The sequence below is a fragment of the Meriones unguiculatus genome, chromosome 1 (assembly GCF_030254825.1).
Source record: "Meriones unguiculatus strain TT.TT164.6M chromosome 1, Bangor_MerUng_6.1, whole genome shotgun sequence".
NCBI lineage: Eukaryota > Metazoa > Chordata > Mammalia > Rodentia > Muridae > Meriones > Meriones unguiculatus.
Genome location: NC_083349.1, coordinates 25,058,714 through 25,082,146, shown reverse-complemented (window position 1 = coordinate 25,082,146; position 23,433 = coordinate 25,058,714). Strand labels below are relative to the sequence as shown.

At 51.4% G+C, this 23,433-nt stretch overlaps 2 protein-coding genes across 5 annotated transcripts; one reads left to right on the top strand and one right to left on the bottom strand.

Moving 5' to 3' along the window:
- Positions 1-25: 25 nt before the first annotated feature.
- Positions 26-3,589, top strand: Mrpl49 (mitochondrial ribosomal protein L49). Its single transcript, XM_021638396.2, has 4 exons — positions 26-178; positions 747-897; positions 2,348-2,472; positions 2,565-3,589. The coding sequence occupies exons 1-4, from the start codon at positions 101-103 to the stop codon at positions 2,709-2,711; spliced, it is 501 nt and encodes a 166-aa protein (XP_021494071.1). The 5' UTR covers positions 26-100; the 3' UTR covers positions 2,712-3,589.
- On the bottom strand, positions 3,497-10,640 carry Syvn1 (synoviolin 1). Of its 4 annotated transcripts, none has more exons than XM_060384902.1 (16): positions 10,502-10,640; positions 9,171-9,319; positions 8,865-8,957; positions 8,626-8,778; positions 8,484-8,532; positions 7,988-8,091; positions 7,302-7,428; positions 7,108-7,207; positions 6,962-7,027; positions 6,750-6,866; positions 6,505-6,668; positions 6,099-6,230; positions 5,865-6,020; positions 5,599-5,785; positions 4,718-4,869; positions 3,497-4,648 (listed from the first exon to the last, which is right to left on the bottom strand). In XM_060384902.1, exons 2-16 carry the CDS (start codon positions 9,300-9,302, stop codon positions 4,539-4,541), a joined length of 1,842 nt encoding a protein of 613 aa, XP_060240885.1. In that variant the 5' UTR covers positions 9,303-9,319; positions 10,502-10,640; the 3' UTR covers positions 3,497-4,538. The 4 variants fall into 4 exon arrangements, with proteins under 4 accessions (XP_060240885.1, XP_021494069.1, XP_021494070.1 ...); XM_021638394.2 differs by lacking the exon at positions 10,502-10,640 and adding an exon at positions 10,119-10,318; XM_021638395.2 differs by lacking the exon at positions 10,502-10,640 and adding an exon at positions 9,549-9,679.
- Positions 10,641-23,433: the final 12,793 nt, after the last annotated feature.

The window sequence follows — 23,433 nt, the reverse complement described above, 5'->3', positions numbered from 1 at the left end:
TACGCTTTACGCAGGCGTTCGTTCCTCTTGGGTAGCGCGCAGGAGGGGGCGGGGCGGGGCCGGTTGCGCGCGCAGATGACTCTCGGTTGGGCAAGCCAAGATGGCGGCGGCTCTGTTTCGAGCTGCTCTGCGGGATTGGAGGAGCTGCGTCCCGTGGAGCTGCAGGAGACGGCAACTGGTGAGAGCTCAGAGCTGAGGGCAACAGGCTGTGTGTGAGCCTCACGGTTACTTATGACAACCCTGGACTTTGTATTCCCTCACGAGGCCTTAGTTTTCTTGTAGATTCCGGTTGACATTTGTCTCGAGGGTAGATGTAGGGTGGAGAGGGCAGGTGGCTGGGACGTCTGGGTTTCGGCCTGTGGCTGCCGCATAGCTCGAGTTGGTTAGGACCTATAGCAGCTGCACTTCCCGGCTCGGTGCCTGGTCGGCTCAAGCACCTCATACGGAGCTAAAGAGTTTCCACACCGTGTGCAGAGAGACATACTGAAGAATACTCTATTGCTCAGTCTTAAGATGAATTGACTTTTCAGGAATATGCACGTTTGTCATTTGAGTTCTGGAGACATCTTGGGATTCAGACCGTTTAAGCTGTTTTTTCAGTCCCCCCTGGTATCCTGCACGCTGGAAACCCCGAAGTCTGGTGCTTTCCCAGTTCAGCTCTTTTACTTAACGCTGTTCTGTCTGGTTCTCACCTAAAGTTCTTTAGTGTTGGGTAAACTAATGGAAAGATGGTTTGTTTTCGTTAGAGCCAGACCCAGGGGTCTCCTGATAAGCCCGGCTTTGTGGAGTCTGTGGACGAATTTCAGTTTGTGGAGCGCCTGTTTCCCCCTACCAAAATCCCAGAGCCACCAAAGCATAAGCATTATCCCACTCCCAGTGGCTGGCAGCCTCCTAGAGGTGAGTTGAGTGATGGGGATAGTTTGAGGGCTGCAGAGGAGGAAGGTCCTTTGCCCCAGCTGAGGCTTTGGACTTTCCAGTGGGCTTAGGAGTGCTGTTGAGATGCTTAGTATTGTCTCCTCCTGAGGGAAGGGCCTAAGAACAGAACCCTATTTGAATGGGGTGAAGTCTTCCCTTGTGAAAAAGCATAAAGAAAAAAAGACCCATGTGTTTGGATTTCTCTCCTCTCAGGCCAACTGACTGTGTATAATAGAGATTGCAGGTTAGCAAACAGGCAGTCATGGTTTGCATTCTGTCCTTCACTGTTGGTGTGACTTCATTAATTAGTCATTTAGCTTATCCTAACCTCAAATTCATCAAAGTGGGTATAATCTCCTCAGCGTGTAAAACCTTAGTACATAGTGCAGTGTGTGGTCACATTTGTGAAATCTCATTGCCAGTACAAAGTTTAGGTCAGCTGGAGCTACAGACAAAATTTGTTTCAAAGAAATCACACCCTCGAGATGACCGGCCATTGTCAGCCTCCAAAGGTCCAGGGAGATACACTGATAAATTGTTATGTTTTTGAGGAATGGTCTAGTTTTGTAACCCTGGCTAGCCTGGATTTACTTGGTAGAGCAGACTGGCTCCAGACTCAGAAATCCACCTGCCTTTCTCTGCTGGGATTAAAGGAATGTGCCTCCATGCCTAACATTTGTTTGGAGACAGGGTTTCTCTTTGTAGCCTTGGCTGTTCTGGAACTCACTTTGTAGACCAGGTTGGCCTCGAACTCACAACTACCTACCTACCTCTGCCTCCTAGAGCACTGGGATTAAAGATCCTACTACTACACCCAGCTTCTGGCTTTTCTTTTTGAGACAGTGTCTCATGTTGTCCAAACCAATCTTATACTAGCCTTCTTCTAGGCGTGGACAGACGTGTCCAGCTCTGCATTTTTTTGTTGTTTTTTGTTGTATTAGGGTTTCTCTGTATGTATCTGTGTAGCCTTGGCTGTCCTGGACTTGCTTTGTAGACCAGGCCGGCCTACAACTCACAAGAGATCCGCCTGTTGCTGGGATTACAGGCGTGTGCCACCACACCTGGCTTCTTCATTTCTTCTTGAGCACTTAAATGGTAACAGGTCTATTTGGGGCTCTACAATACCAAGGTGAAAATTCAGTCTAGACTCTATAAACTGAAGGAGAGAGAGGTCCTGACATGAAGTCTGGAGGCAGTCTTGTTCAGTATGATTTAATGACTAATGCAGGTGCAGTAAGCCTATAATCCTAGCACTTGGAAGGTGGAAACAGGATTACAAAGTCAAGGTCTTAGCTACATAGAGTTTGAGACCTTGTCTGCCTCAAAGTAGCAACAAAAACAACCCTTCCAGTTTTTGTGAGGGGAAAAAGCCTTGGTTTTGGTGGGATGAGACTTAGGTTACGCCTGTTTCTTACACTGCACACCTTTATAGATCCCCCTCCCAGCTTGCCCTACTTTGTTCGGCGTTCCCGGATGCACAGCATCCCTGTCTACAAGGACATCACACACGGCAACCGACAGATGACCGTGATTCGGAAGGTGGAAGGGGATATCTGGGTAAGTGGCCTGGGTCTGTACTGGTCCTTCCAGTGCTGAAGGGGTGGGACCCTGTAATTAGAAACTGTTGATTGGAGCTTATCTTTCCTCAGGCTCTACAGAAGGATGTGGAAGAATTTTTGAGCCCACTGCTGGGAAAGACACCTCTCACCCAGGTTAATGAGGTGACTGGTACTCTTCGAATCAAAGGCTACTTTGATGAGCAGCTTAAAGCCTGGCTTCTTGAGAAAGGCTTCTGAATGATGATCAGCCCATGAGGCAGTGCTCTCCACAGACTGGCATCCAGAGAGGAAGTGGATTTGGAGTCTCTGGAATGGGATGTAGTACCTAGGGCTTTGAGATAAAGCTTTGCTTTCAGAAAGGGGAAAAGGGCCTCTATGTGTTAAGGGTCTACTTGGGGAGAGCTGCCCAACGTCGGCATCCAAAAGCAAAAGGCACACTAGCAAGGGAGACAACATTAGCTGCTGTCCCTGTATACACTGTTGGGCGTTTCTTTGGGTCAGCCATTCTGGAAGCAATCACCAACTCTGTTCTGGGACCTTCATGAGGACAGACCCATCGGGAACATCCATCCTTGACCTTCTGAAGCTTTGCTATAAGCTAGACTGGGCCTGGTGGATAAGGAAATCATGTAACACAGATGACAGGGGCAATGACATGGACTGGAATAAACAAGGCAGGTAAGAATATCTTCGGTTCTGAGTGCTGTGCTAGGTAGGGTTAGGGAATCGGCCTGCTGACCTGGAATCAACTACAGGAGTTTGAAGAAGAAAAAAAAAAAACTTTTCACTCTTGCCACCCATCCTGCCATCAGCCCACATTAAACTGGCTAAGCAGTGTTTAAGAACCTGGCTACCCTGGTTGTCCTCAGACCTAAGGAAGAGGTACCAACCTCCCAGTGCTAAGTCTAGTTCAATAACCTCTAGTTGAATAATCCTCATTCTAGGAGAACCCCATTCCTAAACCTACAGGCCGGGCAAGGAAAAGGAGCCCAACCCTGGTCCTGGGTTCCAGGTCCCACCAGTCATTAATGCAAGTTTTTATTTGGCTGTATATACAATTTAAGCTATTAAAATTTGTACAATATTTACAAATTAAATAATCATCTGAAACTGTCTCCACAAACTCCTGTAACACAAAACCGAAGGGAGAAAGAAGCAGCTAGGCCTTGGCTCCATGGTCTCTGCCTGGCCCAGAGCCTGTTCTAAACTGGAAAGTCTGGGCACCTAGCCCCACACCGGCTCTTCCTTCCTGGGGTCAAGCATTCAAATTCAAAAGACAAAATTTAAGCCAAAAGCCACTAGGTGCAGAAACAGTCCCAATCCTGAACACGGGTCCCACAGGTTGGAGGTGGCCTGCCTTGAGTTCTGGGAAGCAGTGGTTAAGGAGCAGCACACCCTCAGCCAGGCCCACCAGGCAGTGGCTGCTGGGTGAGATGGGGAAAGAGCCTGGGAGGGGCAGGGCAGGGTCCCTCGGTGCTGCCCGCCTGTCCCCCACCCCCAGGCATTCCTTTCCCTGAGTTGTGTGGTTGCCAGTAAGACATGGAAATGCCACAGGGCTTAGGGGGCACAGCCACCATCACAAAGGGGTTTCTGGGAAGACCGGGTAGAGGAAGGAGACTGGTACCAGTCTTGGCAGGAGAGTGGGGCAAGGTCCTGGTCTGTCTTCAGGCCCTCTGGGTTTCCACACTAGGGAACAGAAGCTAATACTGTTCGGCACTGCAGCATGGTCCCATACTCACAAGCCGGGCTCGAAGGGGCTTCACCTTCTCCCAGAAAGCATGAGAGGGCTTCTCAGAGGTTCAGCTTCTTTCAAGGCCCCAGTAGAACATGAACATGGCAGAAGTGGAGGAGGAAGGTTAGAGCTGACCAATATCCCCATGGCCGCCAGGGGTGCTGAGGACGGATCAGCTGGGAACCCGGCCACTCCTCAGCCTCAAAGATCTTGCCACTTCTCTCTCAGCTGGGGTTTTTACTCCCTGGTGCAGGCAGAGAGGGAGCTGGCACTTGGTGGCAGGACGTGTTCCAGTGAGGGCCACTTGAGAGCAGGGCCAGGTTTGGGCAGTGTCAGTGGGCAACAGGGGACTCCAGCTTTTGCAGGCGACGCCGTCGGAGTTCTGCAGCATCAGGCTCTCCGTCCTCAGGAAGCTCCTCTGCGGCTCCGACTGACTCAGGAGCTGGGGAGAGAAGTCAAGAGTGAAACCAGAGAACCCTTCATCCCCACCCGAAGGGTCACTCACACCTACCAGGAGGCTTTTCAGCTTCAGGGACTGGTGGGGAGGCTCCTGGGGTTGGGGTAGGGACCTCGGAGCTGGGGGCGCTGGTAGAAGGGGCAGCAGGTGCCACTGTAGAAGCAGTCTCTTCAGTGGGGTTCACTGAAGTAGCTGGCCTCGGCGGCCTGGCAAGAGAAAAGACAAGAGGTTTGACCTTGGCATCTTGGGTCAGACAGATTCTCCTACTCCACCCCCCACGCCCCCCACCCCCTGGCTCCCCATCACCATGAGCCTGGAGGCAAGCTATTCTTGAACCCTTGTGAACAGCAGGCACAAGTGAACCTCTGTGCATTGGATTCTCAGGTGGGGCAACTCAAGGGTCAAGTGATTCAGCTGCATGCTACTTGCAGAGAGCTGGCACTGGCTTCTCTTCCGTCTCACTGAGAGCTGGGCACCTCAGAGGGTGTTTACTGAGTAGCCGCAGCATGCTCACACCCCAACCACAGCTCCCCCAGCCCCTTGCACCGTGACTAGGAATTTGATTTTTTATTCCAATGGAAAGGTCTTAAAGCATGCGAGTCATATTAGCACTTGACCATGGGGACAGGCTGGCTTCAAATAACTTCCTGTTATCTGCTCCCTCAGTGTCAGGAGTGTGTAGGTGATGAACTACGGTGGCGAACATCAGGAATTTATTTGAACTTAGAGTAGTAGATTTTAGAGTCAGCTCACTAATAAGTAAGTTGATCCTACACAGCTGTGGGTGCATTTGTTGGAATGAAGGATGAAAGCACCAGGTATGGCCAAGAGCCCCCGGACACACCTGTACAGGTGGTCCGAGGGTACAGGGGAAGACAAATGTAAAAGGCTACAAGGGACCTTTGAGGAGCTCTACTAGAATCTGGCATGCGTACCCCAAGGACGCCAGCACAGTGAGGTACTGGTTGATCTGCAGCATGGCAGCATCCAGGAGCGTGTGTATGTTACGCAGACTCTGCAGCCGGGCCTCCAGGTGCTGCCGCTCATGGCCCTCCAGTGCCCGCAGCTCCTCTGGGGTCAGGCCGGCAAAGCCCGCGGGGGGCACAGGCATCGGGGGAAAGGCTACCAAGAGGCAGAGGTCAGTCTGAGCTACCTGGGCCTGATCTCTTTACCCCAACATCCCAGAGAGGGACCAACTTACCAAAAGGTGGAGGCAGAGGCATACCCATCCAGGGAGGAGGGAAGGGGAAGCCAGGGGCAGGACCAGCCTCTGGGCCAGGTACAGAGCCAGATGCTGGGGCAGAGGTACTGGTGCCAGCAGCTGTGGTGGCAGCTGCTCCACTGGGCCGAGAAACAGCTGGCAGAAGCACAGAATCAAAGTCAGTCTCTGGGTCTCCAGAGCTGCCTGCTACCCAGCTGCCCTGGCAAAGCTCACCTGCGCTGGTGGACGGAGGGGCGGCGGCAGCTTCTCCTGAGCTTGGGGGAGGTGGGACAGGTGGAAAGGGGCCCATTGGGGGCCACAGTGGGAACATGCCTGGAGGAAAAGGAGGCAAGAGGCCCTGGGGGACTGCAGAGAAGAAATGGCAGTGAGAAGACAGAAGTGCTGACAGTTTCCACGCCCAGGCAGAATCTTGGCTAACAGGAGCTGTCTTCCACTTCTGCGGGCCCTGCTCACCACCGATCATTTGTCTATTTCTCATCTTCTTATCCCTTCCTGCCTAGAATGAGCTTCTAGAGGGCAGACATTTTGGATCCCCCCAGCATTGTTGGTACTCAGCCCAGGGCAAGTACCCGAAGGCAATGGAAGGTCATTCTCTGAGGGCAAACGAAAGATCACTTACAATTTGGGGGCTGTGGCAGCAGCTGTGGGGGATGAGGGGCAGGGGGTGGTCCTTGGTCAGCAGGCTCAGGGGGTGGTGGTGACTGGGCTGGCAACGATGCCCGCAGGACATCCATACGACATGTAGGGCAGGTCTGCTGTCGCTGGAACCAGGAGCGCAGGCAGCTGGAAGTAGGAGCAGGCAGTGGTGAGCAGGTCCCCCGGAGCCTGTACTCAAGATACAGGTCCCCCGGGGCCCTCTCCCACCTGGTATGAAAGATGTGGTTGCAGGGCAGTCTCTTAGCACCAGTCACCATTTCTTCTCGGCAGATGATACAGACATTGTCCATTGCCTGGAGCTCCTCCGGGGTGGCATCCGGGTACCTGGTTAAGATGGAAGAACACATGTCAGGACCAGAACTGGGAGCAAAGGAATCTAGGACAGAGTTTGGGAGAGTAACCAGGATAAGCCTACTTACAGTGTGTTCATATTGCGGATGGCTCGGCGAGACATGATGGCGTCTGTCACAGCTTTCTTGAACTGCCTGAAGAGACAAGGCCGTGAATGCAGGAAGACAGAGGGAGAGATCAGTCTGGGACAGTGAAGGGACAAGGCTGGACTCACCTCATGGCCAGGTACATGGGCCTAATGGCAAAGAGTGGGAAGGTGTGCACTTTGATCATGATGGTCATGAAGGCCATGTACAACAGGACCTTGATAAAGCCTGGGGAGGAAAGGTAGATTGCAGCAGGCTGCAGGGCTGGCAGGCATGCTGGGGGATGCTGGTGCAGATCACAAGAGCCTCAGGATCCCGTCACCTGTGAACAGCTCTGTGTAGAGCATGTATACAGCCTTATTGTCCCAGGGGTTCTCGCTCTGGAGGTCCACAGAGTGTAGCACGTACTTGATGAAGATGGTGAGTACCATGGTCATCAAAATGGCGTACTGGAGGTAGGGAAAGGAAATGAGGGTAAGCACTGGCTCCCCTCGCGCTAGCCAGGCCCAGACATCAGCACAGCAGCTACAGTGGCACCAACACAGGCTCGACACAGCTGGGGTGAAGCCTCTGACTCAAGCAGCTGGCTCAGTCTCTGGTTGCTCGTTCGTGAAAGGATGCGTTAACTGTCATCTATGGCAACACGGTTTTGTTGACTGTGAGACATAACTCATGAACATAGCAAGGCCTAGCACGTGGTAAGCACTCAGCAAACGTGAGCTGGGGCACGTCTCCTGGGTGATCTACCCAGCAACTTTCTCTTCCTCATCCACAGCCAGCTGTGGCATCAGCCTCCAGGAGAACTTGCTAAGGTGCCCAGGTCGGGAATCTCCTACACCAGCCTTTCTTTCTGCCCTTCTGCAATCGCCTAGGAGTGGATGACGGTGGCCAGGACTAAATGATGGAGGCTCCTTGGCGGAGACACACTGGGTGCCTGGGAAGCGCTTGTGGGATTGCTCACAGCACATGCAGTACCACCTCAGCTTTGTGCCCCCAAACCAGTTTTACCTCAAAGCCAAACACCAGCTGCACAGAAGCCCCACGGGTCAGGATGCTATGATAGGCGTGGCTGACGAAGAGGAAGTCCAGGATACCCAGGAGGAACATAAGAGCTGTGGGGACCCCCAAAAGGAGGGAAGTGAGGTCAGCACAGGCCTGACAATCACTGCTCTAGGATAGCCCCACCATCAAAATGTCCATCATGACCACAGACCCTGCCATCTTCTCAGATGTATACACCCAAGTGGAATCAGCCCTCTGGGAATTACTTCTGCCCAGGCAGGGTGTTGGGGCAACCCAGACCCAGGAGAGAAGGCAGAGGGCTGAGTGCCCAGGCAGTTAAGAAGCTATGGAGTGGAACACAGTAGAGACCATGCAAATGAACGTCTTAAATTATCTTTCCTGTGCAGCTGCGGGCAGCCAGGGCTCTGCGGTACTGGCTCACAGTTTTTTGACTTCTGCACATTCTACTCCTCAGTGGCATTTCCTCACAAGTCTCACTTACAGACGATGCGGCAGTGGAAGAGCCAGGAGATGTTGGGGCTGCGCTCCATCTGAGGTGGAGCAGAGAGAGACACCGTCATCATGGCTGGGGTTTGCCCCATGCCCCGATCCACCAGCGCACCCATCTTCCACTCCCAACTCACAAAGTCCACCCGGTCTTCCGCCAGCCAGTGGAAACATTTGAGGAAGAGGAGGAGAGTAAAGAGCGCCACAAAGCGAGGGCTGAAGTCATCCCGAAAGACGGTGAAGGCCAAGCAGGTCTCGGTGACGGCGTACCAGGACCGTTCCAGAAGGTGCTGTGGGTTGAACAGGAGATGATGGGGAATCCAGTCATTGACTGCCCGTCTCTGGACCCTGTCCTTCGGGGTCACCAACATATTACCTCCATCTCTGCTGCCCTCAGCTGCCCAAAGAACACCTTGCCCATCACCTTGCCCAAGAGGAAGACAAGGACAAAGGCCTGGATGTACAGGACCTAGGAGTGGGGAAAGGCCATGGTTTTAGGTCGTTTCTGCTTTCCTCTGCCTGGGCTCAACATTCCCACAGGTCCCCCAGACTGTCAAGGTAGGCAGCCTGTGGCTTCTCGCCTACTTCTCCAACATGTAGCCCCGCCTCTGCCCCGTGTAGACTCCTCCTTCCACCACCACCCCCCCTCCGGCAGTCCTCCCTCACTGAGCCTTGAACTCACTGCCATGCTGGGGCTGGACTTGGTCAAATACACCACAGTGGGGTAGAACTGGTGTTTGAGGTAGTAGGCATGAGCCACCACTGCCCCGGTCAGCGCCAGGCTGGCCGCCATCATCACTGCGGTGCGGAACATCGCCCTGGCCCAGAGACCTGCACAAGAAAAGTGAGGTTTGTGATGTCCATACCCTGCGAGCCTAGCAGTCCCTGGCAGGGCATCAATAATCGGGGTGAACTCTCACTTCACCTTGACAGTCATTAGATCCGAAACAGCACATCATGCCCGTTTCACAAACGAGAAATGGGACTCAGGGGTTAAAGGCTCACACTGATGCAAGGCCTGGAACTTGGGTCAGTCTCGTTTCAAATCTAGGGCTCTTACCACGCCGCCTCCTCTGGGGAGTCAGCGAGGCAAAGCAGCTACGTCGGGAGGAGGGGGGCCGCCACCGCTGACCCTCTGCAGGAGCTAGGCTAGGCTTCAGAGGCGGGAAACGCTGGGCCTGGCGTGGGGAAGGCAAGGCGCGGAGGGCACAGCCTGGGAAGGTGGCACCGCCAGTGACAGCTGTGGTAGGGTGTTCGGCGCAGACGCGCGCCCAACGGGGTACGTCAGCCTGGAACCCTGGCGCCCCCCTCCCAGCCCCCGGCAGTGTCCACTACGAGCACCGTAGAAACGGCCGACCAGCAGGGTGCAGCGGTGGGATCCGGGACCACCCGAGGCGCCTCGCGGCCGCGCACCTGTGAGTGCTAGGAGCTGCGAACCTTACAAGCGGCGCCCTGCCCCCGGAACGGTGGCTGGGTCCCCGCCTGAGGTCTACAGCCATCTGACAGGCCGAAAACTGGCGGCGGAGCGCAGAGGGGCGGGTTGATCTCAGTGACCCCAAAGGACAAGGTCCTGGGCTCCGACCCCCCCCCAATCCCACTGGCAATCTGGACCAGACCTCGGGCCACTCACCAGGAGCCCAGCGCCGCGAGCCCGCTCTATCACGGCGACTGCGGCAGCCGCTCCGGTTAACAACACTCCCCACCCCCTGCGAACCGGAACTCCGGGGATAAGACACCTCACTTCCGGCGGCGCGGGGCGCGGCGGAGCGGACCGTACCAAGTCGGCTTTGCGCGCCGCGGTGGCCCCGGCCCTTGTGGGGCCCGTGCGCACTAAGGCAGGGCGAGCCAGCGGGCGGCGGGCGAGGGCTGGGGTCCCCCACTCGTTAGCCACCGTTTTGGAACCTCTACCCTATATCCCTGCGTCACTCGGGCTCTCAGAGCGCCTGGAAGATGGGGCGTTCCGCGAGCCGTGCCATTGGGAAGGAGGCTGGGAGCGGACGAGCTAGACCTTACGTCAGGCATCCGAGAGAGAAAACGCGCCAGCGCTCTCACTCCAGGGTCGGGCACGCCACACTAAGAAGGAAAGTGCTTCCTGGGAAGAAGAAAACAAAAAACAAAAAACCAGGATGCAGAAAATAGATACATGGCTTCCTAGGTCACCTCCCCCCGGCGCAGGTTGTGTCGGAGTGAATTGGGTCCCGTGGCTGCCGCTGATTGGTTGCGGTAGAGTTACTTGGACCAATGAGAAAAAAGAAAGAAAAATTTTGGCCTATAGAGAGAGAACAGCAGGTGAGTGGTTGCTAGGGTCGGTAGGTAGGGATGCCCTGGGCTGGGTCCCACGGCAGCGGGCTGCCAGCCGGGAAAGCGCAGGGCATCCCTATCCTGCCTGGGGGAACGCGTGCTGCGTCTGCAAAACGAGCCCCGCTAGGGTGTGTTCCGACTGACACACAGCAGAGCCACAGTTCTCGCTGGGCTTCGGTGGAGAGTTGTGCGCCAAAGAGGTTGGCTTTTCAGCGCCCGAAAGCGCAGTCACGTTCATGCTCATGTTCGTGCCTGAGTTCCAAGCTGTCCTCTGTTTCAGTCTGTTGGGACTCAGGCAGTCAGTGTAGTCGCAAACAGAATGGATAACTTGTACCTTGGAATTTTTTTTCCCCCTTTGCCCGTCTATAAAACCGTTCATTACCCAAGCTTATCAGCCGGAAGGAGCTGGTCCCATTTTTAAAGCGGACTCACTGCGGATTCGGGGTCCTAACAAAACTGGGCCCTAACAAAACTGGGCCTGGGAGTCGTAACTCCTTCAGGAGCTGAATGATCCTGTATATCAGATATTTGCAGTACAGTTCATAACAGCAAAATTACAGTTATGAAGTAACAACAAAAATAATTTAATGGATGGGGTCACCACATCCTGAGGGACAGCGTTAAAGGGGCAGCGTTAGGGAGGCTGAGACCCACTGCCTTAGGATCAGTCTGCCCTTACGTCCCTGTGTTCTTGGTCGCAGCCATCTTCTCCACCACCTGTTGACTGGTTCAACAATTTGTGACTAGTTCTGAGTTTGCTCCCCACCCCTTCCTCCTTAAGGTTATCTCTGACCTTCTATAGACTCAGCTTCCCCTATTCTTGAAAATCTAAGCTTTTGTGGCAATCCCCCCTCACCCCCCAGGTATATATCTGTCTTGCTCCGTCTGCCCATCTTTTTATTTAAATTCTTTGTCCACGTTGGCCTCTCTTCTCACATCATTTCCTCTGCTCCTATGGATTCAGCTTCCCTGGCCCCAAGATGGTGAGGGCCTCCAGCTCAGATCTCCTCAACTTTTGAAATAATTTGGTGAGCAGAGCATAGTGGCCAACTCCTGTAATCCCAGAAGTTGGGAGGCTGAGGCAGGAAGATCAAAACAAACGAACAACACCAAAACAAGGGCCATCAAGGTAGCTCAGGGTTAAAGCACGTGCTGCAGTCTAAGGACCTGGCCCTAATCACCAGGATCTTCATAAGGTGGAAGGAAAGAACAGATTCCACCGAGAAGGAATCTGACCTCTACAGCCTATTTAACTACTTGCTACTCAAGTTTGTCAGCTAGGGGGTGCTCTTTCCATGTGTATGAGCAAACTCACACACGTAATCTTAAAAACAGTGCCAGTCATGACAGTGCAGTCTGTAATTCCAACTCCCGTAGATGCTGAAGCAGGACAATCAAATGTTCAAGGCCTGCCTGGGCAACTTACTATCAGTAATTCGAGTGAATTACCTAAACATTAGGAGGTAAGAAATGCTACTGCCTGGAAGGTAGTGGCACATGCCTTTAATCCCAACGTTCCAGAGACAGGCAGGCAGAGCTCTTGAGTTTGAGGCCAGCCTGGTCTATGGAGTGAGATCCAAGACCGCCAAGGCTGTAGAGTAATTTTTAATTCAGAACATGGCTGTCTGGCAAGAGATCACATCCAAAGACCTACGTCTGTGTGATCCGGCTGGAATACGGACATGCAGAAAGCTGAGAAACAGGGACCCAAGAGACAGAGACAAGCAAGTCTCTGAACTCAAGGCCATCCTGGTACAGAGCAAGGTTCAGGTAAAGAAATTTAACCCTGTGGAGCTATTCCCAAGACAGGGTTTCTCTGTGTAGCCTTGGCTGTCCTGGACTCACTTTGTAGACCAGGCCGGCCACGAACTCACAGCCATCTGCCTGCCTCTGCCTGCCTGAGTGCTGGGGTTACAGGTGTGCGCCACCTCGCCTGGCTAAAATCTCTGAGTTTGTTCTGGCAGTTCAGTTGAGTCAGTGAGTTGAGAGGCGATGCAGTAGAGAGGAGTTCATGGCAGTTCAGTCTGTGGAATTCAGAGGCAGTTCCTAACCAGAGAGTTTTACAGAGCCAGGTTGTAGAGAGACACACAAGTTAGACGCAGGTGAAGACAGAATGAGCCAGAGAATGAGAAGGAGCCAGAAGATTAGAACAGATTGTTTGAGTTAGTCTGAAGCCAAGCAGAGCAACTCAGTGAGAAAGTGGGAGAAGCCGGAGAGTGGAGAGGAGTTTGAGCCAGAACAACTGCGTTGAACCAGCCAGTCCAGAGCTCAGAAAGCACAAGAAAGGGTGAGCTTATTAAGTAGTAAGTCTCAGAGGCTGAAAACATTCTAGGCCTAGGTTAGATCATACGAGGCTAGAGGCTTCCAGGCCCAGGTTAACAGACAGAGGCAGTAAGCCTCCGAGATGACAATTAGATCAGGCGAATAAAAGCTACTTTTACACAGAGAAACCTTGCTTCAAAAGAACGAAGGAAGGAAGAACAAAAGAAAGAAATGCTGCTGGAGAACTAGGAGATGACTCAGCAAGTGAATGTGCATGCTGGGCGAGCCTGAGGACCTGAGTTCAAATCCTCAACACCCAATTAAACACCAGCGTGTGGTCACAAGCCTACAATCCTTGTAATGTGGGGGACAGAGACATGATGGCCTCTGGCTGCCCACCTTGCTCCGGGTTCAGTGAAGGACCCAGGGCTCAAGAAAATAAGTGCAGAATGACAGAGGAGAACAACGGATGTTCTGCTTCGGCCTCCATGTGCTCACACCGGTGTGAGCGCTTATACCACACAAGTAAAGAAAGATGGAAAGGGGGGTATCAGGAGTGTGGGAGTGCTGGACTCGGGGTGGGGTGAGCTGTGAGGATGATAGGGTAGGCCTCCTTGGGGAGGCAACACTTGAGGAAAGACCAGCAAACCCCGAGCATGTGAAGCCCACGGGTGTGTGGGTAGAGCTCTAGCTCGTTGAAGGAGGTGGGCGAGGCTAGAGAGGAGCTAGTGAGGAGTGATATGGGTGAGAGGTCGGCCCAGGGTCACCTCATAGTAGACATCATGGGCCTCTACTCTGAGTATCGTGAGAACCCACTGGAGGGTCCAGGGTGTGATGCCTTGACTTAGGTCTAAAGGGACCCCTCCAGGGCCTGTACGGGAATAAAGCCTGGTGGGGTGGGAGACAAATGTGGGAGCAGCTTGGGAGTTTTGAAATACATTAGATAAGAGAGGAAGTCCTTTTTTTTAACTTTTGAGACAGGGTTTCTCTGTGTAGCCTGCACTAATGTTGTAGACCAGGCTAGCCTTGAACTCACAGAGATCCACCTTCTTCTTCCTCCCCAAGTGCAGGGATTAAAGGTGTGCACCACGCTGCCCACCTCTTGATTGGCACTTTCAAAGGCCCCAGTCCCAGTAACATCACATCCACAGGCGTCAGGATAAAGACCTCAACGCTTCCTCCAGAAGACATAGTTTAACCCACAGTGGACAGAAGTCCTTTTGATGGTACTGCCTCAGCATCTGAAGAGTCACATTTTCTCTGCCATCTTCTCCACGGCCCACGCAGACCATCACCATCATCTCACGCCAGGCCAAATTCGACCCCCTCCTCTCCTGTAGTTGATGTGTTGTATTGCTTTTCCTGGGGAGGTGCTTGGAGATGCCCACTCAGCCCAGACGGGTCAACCACTGAGCAAAGAAACAATTCCTACCGGGCCCAGTTTGAACCCGTGAGTTTACTGAGGTTAATTGCTGGAGCGTGGGTGGGGCCGTTGCTCACTGGAGCACAGGTGGCTGTCGCTGAAGAGCCCACGGGTGAGAACTCACGGGTGACAGCGCGCCAAAGCTGCATCACAGCCGCTGCCAAAAGTGCTCTGATCAGCTATGGACTTCAGCCTGCCTTACCCAGACCCTGAACTCAAAATGGGAACCACAGCGGTTTTTTGTTTGTTTGTTTGTTTTCTGTTTTGTTTGCAAACAGAACCAACAAGTAGGTTTCTGAGTAAAGGGTGATACGTGTTGAAGAAGGCCATGTCGCAAGCTGAGAGGCGGCTCAGCGGTCAAGAGCACTCATTGCCCATGCAGAGGACTGGAGTTAGGACTGCAGCACCCACAGCTACAGCTCTGGGAGACGCAGTGCCTTTTTCTGGCCCCTGGAGGGCATCACACATGTATGTGGAACATACAGACACACGCACATAGTATGTGCGCTCCTGCAGGCCAACACCTATACAGGTAAAATAAAAATGAGTACGTGAGTGTGTGTGTCTGTGTGTGTATTTGTTTATGTTTTCAAACAGAGTCTCACTAAACAGCTCTGGCTGTCCTAGAACTCCCTGTAGACCAACCTGGCCTCAAACACAGAGATCTGCCTGCCTCTCTACCTCCTGAGTGCTGCTATTAAAATCTTGTGCCACCATAATGGACCAAAATAAGTGTGTGTGTGTATATATATACATATATATATATATATGTAAAAATGTGTTGGGCAGCGGCGGCTCATGCCTTTAGTCCCAGCACTCAAGAGGCAGAGGCAGTGGGATCTCTGTGAGTTCAAGGACAGCCTGGTCTACAGGGCAAGTTCCAAGATAGCCAGGGCTACACAGAGAAACCCTGTCTCAAAAAAAAAAAAAAAAAAGACTAAAAATGTCATAACAATCCTAAATATTTATTCACTTAAAAACAGAGCTTCAAACTATTAAAAAGCAAAACCGTGACTGAACTGGGAGGAAAAGCATACCAGTCTACAATAGCTAACTATTTCATAGTGCTTTTGCAATGACTGGTAAGAGAAACAGAAAATCAGCAGGGCTATATACTAGGTCCTAGCAACGCAGTGGGCGCGGCTTGCATTTATGCTATGCCCCACCCAACAGCAGCAGACTTTCTCATTTTTTAAAAATGCTTTCATCTATATAGTTGGTTGGTTGGTTGGTTGAAAACAGGGTTTCACTCTGTAGCCCTGTGTGGCCTTTCTGTAGTTTTGTCTGACCTTGAGCTCGACTCAGTCTTTCTTCAGCCGCATACAGGCCAGAGTACAGGCGCTCTGTTTTTCTTAAATGCACATGGAACAGTTGCTAAGATAAACCATATTCTGCACAGAAAACGATTATTATACATCGCGTTTGTGACTCCCAGCACTCAGGAGTCAGAGGCAGGCAGATCTCTGTAAATTCAAGGCTAGCCTGGTCTGCATAGTGGGTTCCAGGACAGCCAGTGAGACCTTGTTGCAAAACAAAAGGGAAAGAAAACCAATGAAGGAAATAGGGTTGCAGAGATGGTTCAGTGGTTCAGAGCACTGGCTGTTCTTCCAGAGGTCTTGAGTTCAACTCCCAGCAACCACATGGTGAGATCTGGTGCCCTCTTCTGGCCTGCAGGCGTACATGCAGCACAGAACACTGTAAACATAGTAAATATAAAAAAACATCAAAGTAAATAAATGAGTTTTTTTTTATAATAGCAATATAATGCACAACCCCTATACAGAATTGATCAGGGAAAAATGACAATGTCAAAAGTCACATCACCACAGATTCCACAGATACAAAGAAACTATTGTGCTTTTTTCTTTGTTTTTGAGAGAGAGCTGCTTACCTTATAGCCAAAGCTAACTCAAAATGTAGCCCAGGATGGCATCAAATTGACACAGCATATTCGTTGCAAAACAAAAAGGAAAGAAAACCGAGAAAGGAAATAGGGTTGCAGAGGTGGCTCAGTGGTTCAGAGCACTGGCTGCTCCTCCACAGGTCTTGAGTTCAGTTCCCAGCAATGACATGGTGGCTGGGACCCTCTATAATGAGATCTGCACTAGGAAGGCTGGGGCAGAGGTCCAGCCTGGGCTATATAGGGAGTTCCTGGCCAGCCTGAAATACAGAGTGAAGCCCTGTCTTAACTGCCCCTCTTTCCCCCCTCTACCCCCCAAAAAACCCATAAAAATTGACAAATAACAATCAAAATCAAATCCTTTCGCTATTCAAAAAAAAAAAATGCAGGGGGCTAGGGAGATGGCTCAGTGAAGAGATGTTTGTCATGGAAACACTCAGATATGAACACACACACAGAGAAGCTGTGTATGCCTGTAATCACCACTCTGGGGAGGAAGAGACAGGAGGATTGGGGGTTGTGGGTCAGCCTGAGCTACCTGAGATCCTGACTCAACAAAACAAAGTCTAGGGGCTTTGCAACTCAGTAGAGCCTCTACATGAGGCCACCTCTTAGTTGCCCTTTTGGTTTAATTTTTTTTTAAAGATTTATTTATTCATTATTTATACAGTATCCTGCCTGCATGTACACCTGCACGCCAGAAGAGGGCACCAGATCTCACTATAGATGGTTGTGAGCCCCCACGTGCTTGCTGTGAATTGAACTCAGGACCCTTTGGAAGAGCAGCCGGTGCTCTTAGCCTCTGAGCCATCTCTCCAGACCTAGTTTAATTTTTTATTGTGATAAAACACCACGACCAAAAGCAACTTAGACGGGAAAAGGGTTTATTTGGGTTACATATCTTCATCACATCCCATCACGAAGAGATGTCAGGGCAGGAGCAAACAGCAAACGCAGCAGCAGGGCGGACCAGCAGCAAGCAGTCTTCCTCTGGGCTGTCATCTTTATGCCCCTCAAAGTCCTCAAAATTCAGCTAATTCCAGCTGGCAAAGACCACGCTCCACACAAGCTACTTAACAGGAGTGGACAAACTAAAGTTTCCAACTTGGAGTTATAACAAAAACATGTTCTCATATCACAAACCAGAACGTCGGCAACACTTCCGCCTCAGTCCGCTTCTCCTCCCCGAGCCCCTCCCCATCCAAAGTACAGTAGCTTGCCCTCCTTCTCCACTGGCCTGGGAAACCAACGGGCCAATGGGAGCCACAGGCATTTCATCGTTAGGCCTGAACTCAGCTGAGTGAGCCCAAGCGCTTGGCGTTTGACCCAGTGCAAACACAGGCCTGTGTGACCAGGTGTTTTAACCACTTCTGTGTGTGGTCTCCGAAGGGCGGAGCTTGAACCAATAAAAACGCCTCCCACTTGCTGTAAACAGAGGAGTCTCCCAGCGCGCTGTGCTCGTGCGCCAGGCACGGTTTCAGTCCTCGGGGCAGTTTTATGAGCCAGGTGCTGTGATTCGGCTTGCTTCACAGGTGAATAGAGCGGGGGTTAAGCAATGCCCAGGTTTGTGGAACAGCACATGCCCAGCAGGAGCAAGACTCAGTTCTCCGTCCCCAGCCCCCCAAAGGAAACGAGAACAGTAAGGCTGGGTGTGGGAACTAGAGAGGTGTCAGTCAAGGCTGCTCTTCCGGGGGACCTGGCTTCGGTTCCCTGCACACACAGAATGGCTCACAGCCGTCCATAACTCCCGTTCCAGGGCATCAGACGCCCTCTTCTGACCTCCGAAGGCAACAGGCATGTCCACGGTGCACAAATATACATTCAGGTAAACAAGATAAACAAATCTGAAGTTTTTTTCCAGTGCCTTAATTTAAAATATAAAGGTAAAAATAAGGGTAGTGGATGTAGCTGAGAGGTGATGGAGTGCCATTGCCTGGCCCCAGGTTCAGTTCCCAGGGTAGCGTGAGGCAGGTGTAATGTGATGGTAACTTGCTAGTAATCCCAGCACTCAGGGAAGCAGAGGCAGGTGGATCTCTGTGAGTTCAAGGCCAGCCTGGTCTACAATGTGAGTCCAGAGCAGCCAAGACTACATAGAGAAACCCTGTCTTTAAATAAACAAACAAACAAACAAAAATAAGCAACCCAAGAGATGGCTTATCAAATAAGGGCATGTGCCAATGGGGCTGACAGCCTTTGTCATTCTTGGGATTCATACGGCAGAAGGAGAGAACTCACTCCCACAGGTTACCCTCTGACCTCCACATCTCTCTCTCTCTCTTTCTCCCTTTCTCTCTCATACACACTAAATATAAAAGGTTTTAAATAAACAAAACTGAACACATAGCAAAAATAAACATGCAGGGCAAGTGAGCTGCTCGGCAGGTGAGGGTGCTTGCTGCCGGGGCTGAGTGGTGGTGGAAGGAGAGAGCCAGCCCCTGCAGGTTGTCCTTGGATGTCCGTGTGTTCGAGGCCAGCCCAGGCCCACCACAAACATACATATGCAACCACAAACGAATAGGTGAATAAAATGTAATACAAAAACCAATGCAAATAAAAAGACAGAAAGCGAGCGTGGCGTCACACACGTGTAGTCTGAACAACTCGGGCAAGGGGGGGGATGGTCAGTTCTAGGTCATTCTTAACTATATGGTGATTTTGGGGCCAACTTTGGCTCTTTGAAACCTGCCAAAATACAAAGAAATAAAAATAAAACGAGATAGGGACAGCACCTGCCTGGCATACGGCAGGACCTGGGTTCAATCCCCAGTATGAAGTGTTTAAGTGAGTCCAAGCAGAATGGCCCATGGCTCTGCTCTCTGCTCTGTCCTGTGCAGCTGTCTGCTTCCTCTATCCAAAGTCAGACGGCCATTTTACTGATCAGGAATCAGATGCTCAGAGGCTTCAGCCATGTGCTGGAGGATGGTGGACCTGGGATGCCGTCTAGTTCTCTGGCGCCTTGGGGACCTCGGTGAGGGTCTCCAGCAAGTTCCTCTCAGGCCTATGGTAGCATCTTGGGACCAAATAATTCCTGGCAGTTTCTGGGCGAAGCCAGGTGAGAGGCATGTCAGGCACCCCAGCAGGCTGCCTATGTTAGAGGTCACTGGGCCTGAGTGTCTTTGTACAGCAGGGCAGGGACAGGGAGCATATTTCCCCAGTGTAGCAGAGAGCTAGGCCAGCTGGCCAAGCAGGTCTGGGCATCTGGGAGAGGAAGCAGGACACAGGGTAGATGCACATTAAGAGTTTGTTTGTGCAGACAAGGGACAGAAGACAGTGGGGAGGAAGGCATGCCAGCTGAACAAGAAGACAGCTTCTGCCCTCAGGAGATTTCCCTTTGTTTGTTGTTGTTTGAAACAGGCTTTCACACAGTCCCAGGAATCCTGGACCTCTCTCTGTAGACCAGGCTGGCCTCTCATGAGACATTCTTACCTGTGAAGGTATTTGGACCTCGTACATCTGCCCCCGCCTCCTCATTCTCCCTTCTTTCTGAATGGGCAGTTTCTCTCCTCTCACTGATTCCCTGACTTATTCACCCAGCAGTCATTCCCAGCATGCCCATAGTACCTTGCTGTGTGGGAAAAACTCATTGGCTAATGAAGTAAAAGAAAAAAAAAAAAAAAAGCAAGCCAGGCAGTGGTGGCGCACGCCTTTAATCCCAGCACTCGGGAGGCAGAGGCAGGAGGATCTCTGTGAGTTCAAGGTCAGCCTGGTCTACAAAGAGAGTTCCAAGACAGCCAAGGCTACACAGAGAAACCCTGTCTTGAAAAACCAAACCAAACAAAACAAAACCCAGAAAATCCTGCCACCTGGCTGGAGAGAAGGCTTGGAGGTCAAGAGCACTTGTTTCTTCCTCATGCAGAGGCCCCAGATGCTTCCAAGCACCGACAAAGTGGCTCATAGTCATCTGTAACTCCAAGGTCTCTGACACCCTCTCTACAGGCACTGCACACATATGAGACACAGACTTACATGCATACAAACACTCATACACATAAAATCAAATAATAACAATAAAACCTAGTCTCCATAGAATTTAGGTCTATAAAAGACAAAGAAATCAACATGAAAATACACAGAAAAGGGATGACTGAATGCCAAAGTGGGGAGAAGCTGGGTCAGGCTATGAGGAACCAGAAGCTTTGAAGAAAAGGAAAGATGGGCTGTTTGTGGTGGTACACACCTTCAGTGGCAGCGCTCAGGAGGAAGAGAGAGAATCTCTGTGAGTTCGAGGCCAGCCTCGTCTACATAATGAGTTCCAGCACAGACAGAGTGCTATGCAGAGAAACCCTGTCTCAAAAAACAAAGGAAGGCGATTCCATATCAGCAGGAGAGAAGACAGAGGGTAGGATGAGATGTAGACATGGGAGCAGGGAAAGGTGGGGCTAGAGGCTTGCTGAGCAACAGAACGGGTGATTACTTGCCCCAGGAAGCAGGACTGGTGAACTGGAGATGTAGGTCAGTTGGTAGAGAGCTTATTAGCATGCAGAAAGCCTGGAGTTAATCCTCAGCATTACATAGATTGGGCATGGTGGTACATGGCTATTAATCCCATCATTTAGGAGGTGAACACAGGAAGATCAGGACCCATCCTTGGCTACACAGTAAGTTTGAGGCTAACCTGAGCTACCTATCAAACAGAACAAAAACACCAGGCTCAGAGAATTAAACTCCAATGATCCCACAAATGGTCCTTGTTAAACCAAAATGGATGTCTACATGTGTATGTGTTGGGGAGCTCAGAGGTCAAAGGACAACTTGTAAATGTCAGTATTCTGTAGCACTCGTTTTTCAACTCCATTTTGTTTGTTTTTTTTAGACCTTTACCTCTCTTCCAACCTCCCAACTCTACGTAGGAGAGCGGAGGTCAGCGGGGAGAGGGTGCGCAGACTTCTGCTGTTTAGGGCCGGAGGGTTCTTGTAGGGCTATACCAAACGCCGTCACCAGCAAATGCAGCCATCAGCCTCCTCCAAGTCACTGCGCCCCGAAGCCTTTCTCGCCGTCTGTCTGCTCCAAAGCGCCACACTCTCTGTCCCTGGTCTCTTCAAAACACTACATGCCACACGCCACACGCCAACACCACACACCTCTCTCCCTTCCACACACGGCAGGCAAAAGCCACGCCCCCCATGAGACAATTAACATCTACAGACAAACTAGAGCCCAGCTAAAATCCCACACTTGGGATTAAAACAAAAACATATTTACATAACATAACTGAGTTTACAAAGAAACTAAAACTTCCATCACAAATCTCCTTCCATCGTGTGGGGCCCAAGTATCAAACACAGGTTGCCAGGCAGGGAGGCAGCCAGCACCCTTACTTGATGAGCCATCTCCTCAGCCCTCACTATTTTTCCTTTTAAAAATATTTATCTATTTTGGGGGTAGAAAGATGGATCAGTCAGTAAAGAGCACTGAATGCTCTTCCAGAGGCCAAGGTTTGATTCCCAGCACCTGACTTGGGGGCTTACAACTGCCCATCCAAGGGGACCTGGCCCCCAAGGTGCCAGCCATGCCCTTGGTATACATACACTCACACAGGCAAAACATTCATACACATAGAAACTAAAAACACGAAAGATTTATTTATTTCTGTATATGACTGTTTTATTTGCATGTTTGTGTATGCCCCATATAAAGCCAGAAGGGATTGCTGGATCCCCTGGGGCTGAAACCAGACACCAGAGTGGTGCTGGCAACTCTCTGTCGGAGCAGCCAATGCTCTTACCACTGAGCCATCTCTCCAGCCCCTCTCCAAAGTCTTTTAATGCTGACATCATCGGATACCCACAGGACAGTCGTCAAAACCAAGAACTTTACATTGATTAAAAAAAAAAAAAATTAGCCAGGGGTTGGGAGAGATGGCTCAGAGCACTGGCTGCTCGTGCAGAGGACAGGGGTTTGATTCCCAGTGCCCATGAATGCGTCCCTCAGCCTTTGGGAGGCCAGAAGTCCGGAATCAAGCTGTCAGCGAGGTCACATGCTTTCTTGCAGGGTCCGTGGTCTCTGCAGCATTACTCTCCTCCTCCCTGGTCACTCAGGATGTTCCTCAGTGCTGGTGTCTTTACTCGGTGTTCTCTTTGTGTATTTATTCCTGTCTTCTCTCGTCCTGGAAGGACTCCATATTGAATTATAACCCACACTTGGTAAGATGAATATGAGAAAGAGAAGAGGAAAAAACAGATGAATGAAGCAAGATGTGATGGGCAGTCCACGCCTTTAATCCCAGCAGACAGAAGCAGGAGGATCTCTGCTGCTCGCCCTCATTCCTGAGGTAGGTCACTGGTCCTCGGGAACAAGGGAGCAGAGGTGACAACCTGGTGGTTCAGTAGTCCGTGAACACAAATGGAAATAGCCTTCCGGGATCAGCTTTGGGGCGGGGGGGGGGAGCAAATCAGTTTTATTCGGGGTGAAGGAGGGTTATACAGAACTTTGGGGAGGGGATGGGGAGACCCAGGGCGGGCTAATGTCATTGGCTGAAGGGCTGAAGGTACTGAGAAGCCTCATCAACATGGAGAGGCATTCCAGGAGTCCCAGGTGCTTGCTGAACAGCTTCCATCGGGAGAAAGGGAACTGGACATGGAATTCCTCTAAGGGTTATGTGATATTCCTCAGGTAGAGGGTGTGGGGTCCAGGAGTCCCCCAGAAAGAGAAGAGGAAGCCTCACTGACGAAGGGAGTCTGCCATTTTGCGCTGAGCTCAGGGCCTTCTGGTAATGTCAGGCTTCAACCTTAGCTGCAGGGTTTCCCAACAGATCTCTGTGAGTTGAAGTTTGAAGCCAGACTGTAAACACTAGTTTTGGTTTTGTTTTGAGATAGGGTTTCTCTGTGTAGCCTTCGCTATCCTGGACTCACTTTGTAGACCAGGCTGACCTCGAACTCACAGAGATCCTCCTGCCTCTGTCTCCCTAGTGCTAGGCACCACCATACCCAGTTTACTGCTTAGGTTCTTGAAATGACAAGACTGAGGAGACAAATGGCTTGGGACGGGAGTGGATGTCCCTGTGTCTGTAAAGGGCAATATGAGGAAGTTTCTCTGGGGCGATGACTGTCTTGATTGAAA